This window comes from Gopherus flavomarginatus, chromosome 6, assembly GCF_025201925.1.
Source record: "Gopherus flavomarginatus isolate rGopFla2 chromosome 6, rGopFla2.mat.asm, whole genome shotgun sequence".
In the NCBI taxonomy this organism is placed as follows: domain Eukaryota; kingdom Metazoa; phylum Chordata; order Testudines; family Testudinidae; genus Gopherus; species Gopherus flavomarginatus.
The window spans coordinates 125919157-125929152 of record NC_066622.1 but is presented as its reverse complement, the minus strand read 5'-3'; the positions used below and the strand labels follow the sequence as shown (position 1 = coordinate 125929152).

The 9996-nt window shown below is 43.6% G+C and overlaps 1 protein-coding gene across 1 annotated transcript in view; it reads left to right on the top strand.

Moving 5' to 3' along the window:
• The first annotated feature begins 276 nt into the window (after positions 1-276).
• LOC127054535 (pancreatic lipase-related protein 2-like) overlaps positions 277-9996 on the top strand; it is a 75744-nt gene continuing 66024 nt past the window's right edge. Inside the window, exons 1-3 of the mRNA XM_050960771.1 lie at positions 277-372; positions 6385-6433; positions 7993-8147. Of these exons, the coding sequence (XP_050816728.1) occupies positions 277-372; positions 6385-6433; positions 7993-8147 (300 nt within the window). The remainder of the gene's footprint in view (positions 373-6384; positions 6434-7992; positions 8148-9996) is intronic.

The window sequence follows — 9996 nt, the reverse complement described above, 5'->3', positions numbered from 1 at the left end:
AAGGCAGTTTATGACTATATAAATAACATCATAGTTTGCACAGCACTTTACAGAAATAAAGTCACAGTCCTTACTAAGAGGAGTAAAAGGCCTGACCCTGCTTTTAATTAGGTCAATGGTAAAATGTTAATAGGTGTAAATTAGATAACCACAAGATGATAAGAAAAGACAAGACAGGAAAGGGTGGAACAAGGATACTCACCATCACAAAAGTTCACACTCCTCTGCACTAAATACATAATTAGGCACTTTATGGGTGGGTCCACACCCAAGGAGATGAGACGTCTGAGGAAAGAGAGCAGGAACCAGTGTTCCAGAGGGAGTAATCTGAACAGAGATTACAAAGCAACCGCACATGCTGGATTTAGAGTGGTAAGTGACTAAAAATAATAAGAAGGGTAATATGCTGTGTTTGATTGTTTCCATATAGGGGCCAGGGGACAGTGAAATGCATTATTGCTAACCAAAGGATGTATCTAAGACAGGGACAGTAGAGTGACTCAGCCAACATGTGAGAAGGAAACAAACGAGTTCTGAGGGCTACCCGTGGAAGCTCTGAAAGGAAGAGGTTGCCGTGTCTAAACAATGACATATCCCAACAAGTGATGAGACTCCTTTGGAGAGAGAATGTAATGGAACTGGGATTCGGGGGGAGGGAAGGGGGGATGTTGTCCCAGTTTGAAAGAAGAAGAGAAAAGCTATATCTGCAGGAAGTGTAGTCTGGATCCTTTCCAGGGTCAAATATATAGGGGCACAAGTAGAATTGGTTGGGAATTTTTTGATGAAACAGGTTTTCATCAGAAAATAACCGATTTGTCAAAACCAAAGCTTTTCATGGGAAAGGGTCACAGACAACAAAACTTTCATCAGAAAGGTTTCTCAGGTTTTGGATTAAAGTGTGTGCCTCTGACCATCTGAGCCCTGGTTAGCACATCACCTAGCACATGGGAGACAGAGGTTCAAATCCCTGCTCTAGGGCAAGGACTTGAACCCTGGTTTCCCACATCAGTGATTAAACCACTGTGCTATATTCAGTCTTGCTTGTACTCTGTCCAATGACGAATTAATTATTTCTACAAAGTGGAATAGCTCCAACAGGAGATACTGAGAAAGAGCCACTGCCACCAGCCTAATCATTGGAGCACTTACCTGGGATGTGGGAGAGCCTTGTTTAAGTCCTGGCATTGTCTGATTTGGAGCATCATGCTACTAGCTATTCTGCAGTGGGTCTGTGTCTGTCTGTCTCTCTTTGTGAGAAATGTCAGAAGGTCTTAGTTTCATCCCAATACCAAACAGGAACATATTTGAAATCTCAAAAAATGTTGCTGGATGGGAGAACCATTTCATGCTCAGCTGTAAAGATGAGTAATAGTTGAAGTCAACTGAGGAAGCAAAGTTAGATAAAGCATGAAGTAAAGTACTGTCAGAGGCACCACATTAAAGAATGGATGGGATTTTTATGGAGATACTAAATGGAAGAATGTGGCAATTAGAAAAAATTCTATTACACAATCATCTATAGAGACATTCAGGCTGGTTGCCAGCAAAAGGTATCCTGCATTTGAGGATGGCTAGTTGATAAACAGACCGAGAATAGGACAGAGATTAACAGTAACCTAACTACTGACTAAGAAGAACGGAGAAAAAGAGCCACTAGAAAGAAAGAAGAGGCAAGAAATCCTAGTCACTGACTATAAACTAGTGGAAGAATCCACAGGTAGCACATCTCCCAAACTCTTCTATAGCCTGTGCTATGCGGAAGTCAAGAATAGATTATCATAATGGTACTTTTCGGCCTTAAAAATCCATGAATCCCAGTGCAAGGAAATGGTAGAATCCTCCTTATTTAGGACTTTAAACTAGACTAGACAAATGCTGAATGGAACAATCTTACATTGGCAAGATAAAAAATTGGATAATTGAATTGTTTTTTTTAATCACTACACTATCTATCTGAGTCCATTTGACTGTGATCCATGCCCAAGCAAGTGGCTGTGGATTAATATCCCTTTTTCCTCTGTCCTTCGTTACAATCATATTAATTGTGTTTGGTTCTTCATCGGGCTATAACATAAACATTTTGAAATCCCAACCCCTGGTACATGGTCTCCAACAGTGAGCAAATGCCTGTACACTTTGTACCCTCATCCCCCTCATCAAATACCTCAGAAAAACATCCCCTAGCAACTATTCTGGGTCACTGTTCAAACCAGAGACTCCAACATAATTTAGGAGATCGGCAGATATTTGAAAGCCTCCCTTCTTACCTATGCAAGACAAAGTGATGTATATGAATGCTATTCACTGACCTAATTATTGCTTTTGCTCTGTCAGCTGATTTGGAGAAGGAGAATCTGAAAGAAGTCCCAAAGCACTCTGCTCCACTGGAGGGCTGGGTTGCCTAATTTTAAACCTGTGTCATTCTGAGCCTTTATTTAAAGTCAGTTGCCTCCTGGAGAATTTCCCCATACAGCTCCTAGTGAGTAGACAGGAAGAGGAGATTGGCCAAGGTCAAGATGCTCCCATCTCTGCTATATTTTGCATTGCAGTAATCCTAACAGCAATTAGGGATCACCATACTAAGCACTGTACAAACACATGGGAGGAGTAAGCAGCATTTGGAGATGGGATGAAGTCCTCCACTTCCTGTTTAGATTACTTTACTCTTCACGTCACCAGCAAACCATGAAATTTTCTATGCACCAGTTTTCAGTGTCTGGAAGAGCCTGGGCAGCTAACTGGGATCCTACTGTGCCATCTCCAACCTGAGCTACAGTTGTGCCTAGAGACAAGGCTACTCTCGGATTCCTTTTAAGGAGTGGGCTGGTGTGTTTCCAAATAGTCATTTTCTAGAGGTGAACTGGGTGTTCACACAGGTAAGATGGGACATGTGATATGCAGAGAACTTTGTACTGTCGGGTATTTCCATTTTCAAGGGTTTTGTTCTGAGTTTGCAAAGACATTAACTGTAATCATCTGGCATGTTTTTATTTACCTCTTTCCTTCTAATGAATCTGATCCTTGGCCTTAAACTGAAGTATAAAAGACAACAGGTGAACACTTAGACATATTGTATTGATCTGGTGAATGCAGCACTTTAAAGAGACGTCTTTTCTGCTTTGGAGAATGTATAATATGATCTGTGCAGAAAACAGCACAACAGCTGCTGGTATAAGCCATTCCAGGACAGCAGCCAAAGGGTGGAACAACAATATAGCAACGGAAATTGGTAGTTCTATGTCTCTTAAGTACTTATACGGCTCTCATTACTGCAGCATCAGAGCACTTCACAATCTTTTATGCATTTATCCTGACAACACTATTAAATCCATTATACAGATGAGAAAGAGAGACTAGGTGACTTGCCCAAGGTCACACAGGAAGTTTGTGGCAGAACAGGGAATTAAATGGGTCTCCAGCAGGTGCACTACCCCTAAGACCTTCCTTCCTCTCCATTTTGCATGGCATTTAAGTAATAACTGCAGTGCAAGAGTGGATACCCCCGCTGCACTTCATTTATTAAGTAAATGGTAGACAAAACCGTGGGGTTGAAGTGCAGAGAGGATATAAAAAGAGGTTTGAAAGACAAAAGGAAGAATGCTTAGAAGACTGCAACTGGGAGGGTGTTTTACGTTTGAGGCACAGTGTAAGAGGGGATAAAAGGATTTGGGTTGTGCAGTGCCTCACGAGTGTGAATAAAGGAAGAGATGATAGCAGAATTGTAAATGGACAGAATTGAGAAAGGTTCTGATGAAGTATGGCGCTTAAAATGCATATGGGACTAGGTCAGCCTGCATATGTATTTGAGAGGGGTGTGATGTGAGAGAATTGGCAGGGAAATTCACGGGCATTGCTATTCTCAAGTAGCTATTCCACGTGAAATGGAAGCGGGGTGGGACTGAAGTAGAAGGCCAAAGAAAGGAGCTTGCAATTGTTTATATCATATCCTTAGGCATACCCTCAGCTGGTATAAATTATTGTAGCTTCAAAGGCCATATTTCTTAGCAGATATACACCAACTGAGGCTTTCATCCTGTGTATTAATCCTAAAGCATACTGAGCTAAATCTGGCATGAAGAAAGGGGTGGAGGCCACAGAGAGTCCCTGAAATAGAGGAGGTTGGGAGGCCACATGGGGAGCGTGTAGAGGAATGGAAGACTGCAAGGAACATAAGAATGGCCACACTGAGTCAAACCAATGGGCCATCTAGTCCAGGATCTTCTCTTCTGATAATGGCCAATGACAAGAACAAGGCAATTATTTAGTGATCCATTCCTGTCATCCAGTCCGAGCACTTGGCAGTCAGAGGTTTTGGAACACCCAGAGCATGAAGTTGCATCCCTGACCATCTTGGTTAATAGCCATTGATGGACCTGTCCTCCATGAACTTATCTCATTCTTTTTTGAACCCAGTTATACTTCTGGACTTCACAACATCCCCTGGCAACAACTTCCACAGTTTCACTGTGTGCTGTGTGAAGAAATACTTCCCTAGGTTTGTTTTAAACCTGCTACTTCTTGGGTGACCCCTGGTTCTTTGGTGATGTGATGGTGTAGATAACACCAGGAATCCCTGGTGTGAGCACAGCGCTCAGCCTACAGAAGAAACGAAGTGTGTGACCCTCTAATAAGTTTCGCATGTCAGTGTCTCTTGTTCCCCCCTCCTGACTTTACCCAGCTCCTGGGAGATGATGGAAAAATCAGAAGCCTTCAAATTAGAGCTGGTCAAAACAAGGTGTTTCCAAAATGAAAAATGCTCCCTGGACTCAGTGGCTGCTGAGTCAGTTTCCATGATGCTATTCAGTGGTTGGCAGCAGATGGATCTTCTCAGTTTGTGTCATTTTCACTCAGCAGCTGACAGAGTTTCCAGGGTCTGCAGCTCTGGGGCAGCCTGGGTATGTCGACTGCCCAGGCCAGGGACCTGTGCTGGCTCCCTAGGCTTCCTGACTCTTGGGGCAACTGGTTCACCAGGCTGAGGAAGTTGGGCACCCGGGAGCCAGCTGACTTGGGACCCTGGAAGCCCCTAGAGGCCTGGCTCAAACCTGGATTCTCAGGGCTTCCAGGCTCCCTGGCATGGAGTTGGAGCTGAGCCTGGGCTTCCAAATGCCTCCTATGCAAAACCATAGTGGGGAGGAAGAGGATTTGAAGGGAAATTTGAAAGGCAAACTGAAGTATTGTTAGAAGAATGCAACTGGGAGGGTGCTAAGTTTGTGGCACAGTGTCAGAGGAGATTTTGGCCACGTCCAGACTAGGGGGGGAAATCGATCTTAGATACGCAACTTCAGCTACGTGAATAACGTAGCTGAAGTCGAATTTCTAAGATCGAGTTACTCACCCGTCCAGACGGCACGGGATCGATATCCACGGCTCTCCGTGTCGATTCCGGAACTCCGTTCGGGTTGATGGAGTTCCGGAATCGATGTAAGCGCGCTCGGGGATCGATACATCGCGTCCAGACTAGACGCGATATATCGATCCCCGAGCAATCGATTTTAACCCGCCAATACAGCGGGTTAGTCTGGACGTGGGCAAAGGGAATAGGCTTGTGTAGTGCCTCGGGAGTGGGAATAGAGATGAAAGCAGAATCACAAGGAGGGGCAGAGCTCAAACGCTGTTTTGTCAGAAAATTTCCAAGATCTACTTGAGGCAGAATTTATTCCCTCAACAAGCTGAAGCCTGCATTCCTCACAGACACAAAATTCTCCAGGGAAGGAAACGGGAGTTTTGGAGCATGCATAGAATGCATGATCAGGCTAAGTGTAAGACATAAGTTGGAATTTTTAACCTAGCAAAGACTGCATTGCAGAAAGCAGAAAAAATAACTAATGAACTAAAAAGGGACATCTGCTGATGAGGAGATATCAAGAAAACAGCACTTTACACTAATGCTTGGCTACATGAGCACTTAGGTTGGAGCAAGCTGGGGTGTAAATCTACCCTGCACTAGCCTGCCATGCTCTAAGTCTCCATGTGGCCCTTGCTGCCATGCCTAAGGTGACCAGATGTCCCGATTTTATAGGGACAGTGCCAATTTTGGGGTCTTTTTCTTATATAGGCTCATATTACCCCCCACCCCCAGTCCCGATGTTTCACATTTGCTACCTGGTCACCCTAGCCATGCCCTAAATGTTCTGTAGTGTATTTTGATCTACCCTGCTTTGAAATAGGAGTAGATTAAAGCACACATTTAAGAACATGCTGCCTTTACTTTTCAAGACATAAGTAATGAACGCATAGAAATTGATGCTAGACTGAGTGCTATATGGGTCACTGGGAAAATACTGTTGTATTATACACTTTTTACAAGATGAAGGCATCTAAATCAATTAGTATCCAAATAAAATGCTTTACCTGGACTTCACATGTATATTTAATTTATTTTAGATGATTGGAATTTGGATTGCTGCACTGTATCTGCTGGCCCCAACAGCAGGTGAGATACAATATTTATAAATAACTGCACCAAACATGTTGAATTTAGTCATGTTCAAATGAAATAAAAAATTAATATCAGTATAATGGAAATTCGTTTTTCTCTGCCCTCAGTTTATTCTGTGTGATTTATGATGTTGTTCACTTGGTGCTGAGAACTAACAAAAGGCCTGTGCACCTTTTAAGTTCTATTATAAGAGCTCAAGTGATGCATAAATCCCATGTTCACCTTTAGACCCTGATTCTGCATAGTTGTATGGACACACTTATTTTACACGTGAGCACTGTTTCCCAGGAGCAGCGCAGCAGAATGAGTGTTCAATGTGATGGACAGTGTTTGAGATGAACAGAAAAGTCAAAGGAAATAAGTGCTCAGAATTTTGTGATAAATTCCTTCAGAACTCTTACGGAGGGAGTGGGGCGGAGAGGAATCTCCTCTCCTAGACATATACTGAGAGAGATGCCATACTTTAGAAACATGGACTATTCAAAGATTATAATCACTTGATATTGTATCAACTTTACAAATGTTGCATGTATCTTCATGGGATGGCTAGGTGACGTGCCTCAACACGTGAGCGAAAAGGTGCATCCTGCAGGAGCTAAACTCAGTAGGGAGTAATTAATGCAATTCCCAACGCTGAAAAAATGCAAGTAACCAGACTTTTGACGTTTTGGCCCCGGGAAATTAACATATGCTAGTTCGACCTGGTTCAAGAAGCCTAATACAAAGGACTTGTAACTGTATCAGATGACAGCCCTGATCAGAGGGGAGGGTCACGCACAGTCAGTCCAAGAACTGAGATGAGACTGCGACCACGAGAGACAGGTGCTGTGAAAGGGTCCCAAGTACTTTAGTTCTGTCAGGGTCATTATGTGGAAGATGGGTGACAGCTGGTAAGTGAGGAATGCCTAAAAGCTGTTTATTGTTTTTATGTTTTCTCTGAAATGCTTTTGCTCTGAATAAACAGTAATGTGCTCTGTGAGAGCTGGCTGCTCACCCTGGCATTGCACCTGTGAGAACAGGTGCTGATGGGAAGGCTGATGAGGTGATCATAGAGAACTGCAAGAGTCTGCAGGCTACTTCCCTGGTCCAGAGGGAGTAGATCACAGGATCCCAATCCAATAAAGGTGACAGCTAGAGCCTGAGACCTAGGTGGGGTGCCCTCACCAAGACCAGGGAGGGTCAGAGATGCAGTTAACCTGGGAACTGTGACATATACACTTGCTGCTTCTGAGTCAGGAGCTGGCAGTAGTGACACCAACACATATTTTATTAAAGTCTGTTTTGGTTTTTTTTCCCCTTTGGTATGAGGATTCTACAACCCTAAGGAAAAAAAGTTGCCACAAGAGTATCCCGGTGTTTCATTGTGTTTGATGAGTCACTAACATCTATTCTCTATTACCTGCATTAGCTAACAGACAGAAAGAATTTGGACTTCAAAATGAATCATAAACCAAAGCCCAGTGTCTGCTTCTTATAAAGTTGTTGCCGCTTCCAATGCACCATCTAACTGTAGTGGATCCCAAAATACTAATGATTTGCTTTGTATGCTGCAGGCGAAAAAGTTTGCTACGGACGACTTGGCTGCTTTTCAGATAAACCGCCATGGGCTGGAATACCAGGGAGATTTCTGGCAGGTTTACCCGACTCTCCAGAGAGTATGAACATCAGCTTCACCCTTTACACTAAAGAAACTAGAAATAATTCTCAAGTGAGAACCTACCTCTATTTTAATATAAAAAATTAATTACATCTCCGAACGTTCACTAGCTCCGTAGGAAGAGCACGTCACTCACCGTGAGAAACTGAGTCAGGAAATAAAGAGTCAGGTTGTTGTTAGATGCAGTAACTAACAGAGGTTAAAGTCACTGGGGTAAAAACTGAAATATTTTCATGCACAAACTGAAAAATGAACCAAACAAATGAAACATTTTTCTGGCACTTTTCCTGTGCAAGGAACTGGGAATGCTGCACACTACTGTTGTTTGCAACACATTTAATTCTCTGAGAAAAATCAGGAGACACGTTTTAATAGTCAGTAGCATTTATGCAGTGCTCTAAGTGCTCAATCACCCCTGACAGATAGGAGAACTAGCATCATCATTTTACTGATGGGGAAACTGAGGTGGGGTGACATGATTTGCCAAAAAACATATAGAAAGTCCAGAGCAGAGCCAGAATTAGGCTCCTCACTCCCAATATTTTGTCTATTCCTCCAGCCCACGCTGCCTTTTAAAGCTAACATAATTTTAAACTCAAATATGCAGCGAGTAAGGGAAGATGGTGAAGAAGTGAAATTGAGGGGAACTGAATGGCTTGGAGAACTTGCAAGGGGGAAAGGAGCCTTTCATGTTTTAATACCTGTAGCCACTGCAGCCAAGTTCAGCTTCAAATGAAGATTATTTCTCTGTCATGGCCTATGTGAAGTCTGTGGTCTCAGTCCATTTCCCCAGAACACAGCTGCCTTCATCATACAAACCACCACCCTAACTGGTGCCCTTGTTGGCAATTTCAGCAAAAGCCAAAAACTGAATGGGCACGGAGAGTGAACGGCCATCTCATCCCAGCCGAACAGGGGGAGGCAGTGGAGCAGCGTGAGTAAGCCAGCGCTATTGCTACTGCCCCATGGACACTGCAGTACTAGTGCCATCCCACTGAGCCAGAACTATATCACTTTGGAGGTGGAAGTGAGACGTGCCCAGGAGGTCATATTTTCAAAAAAAAATTAAGTGACTTAGAAAAATGACTTAGACACTTAAGAGCCTAAGTCCCATTGACTTTCAGTGAGACTTAGGAGTCTAAGACTCTTCTAAAAATGGGACTTAGGAGCTTTTGAACATTTTGCCTTTTGTGTTATGCATGAATATAAAAAATGCAACAAGCTGTGACGGTGTAAATGTGACAGCCACCATCTTGGCCAACACAACAGGGATCCAACCAGGCACCTTAAAAGGTAAAGACAGGAGCTACCAAAGCCAGGTCTATGAGGGGCACATGAGGACCTGTAACATACACTCAGCAGTGGGTTACACAAAACATTACTGCTATCCAATACATTAAATCAGGTAGCACGTACCTTGTATTATTGCCCAGCAGCTCAACCTGCATTGAATACAAACGACTCAGACTAAGCACATAGGGGCATCCCTCTGGAATGCTTCAGAGTCCCACTCTCTCCACGCACCCAGAGCAGAGACCCAGCATTAGTTTAAAAAGTTAGACTGAGGGTTAGAGATCATTCTGGCAGCAGAAGAAAGGGCCATACTAAATGAATGTACCTCCACTACTGCACCTAGCACAGAGCTGTACCTCAATGATTCCATCCCCTGTGACTTCTCAAAGCCACTCTTCAGTTGCACTGCAGCTCTGGGGATTCAGGAGTTAGGTCAGTAAGGGGGCAGGCAGGAGCTGGGAGGACTGGCTTTGGGGGATACTCGGTGAGGTGCTGCTCATTGTGATTATTTTATGCTGGTTGGCTCTATATAAATAGCTCTTTGTACACAGAGAGGAGTAGTTTGGAGCAGCAGGGGACAGAACAGGAGCTCTGCTGCGACTGGGGT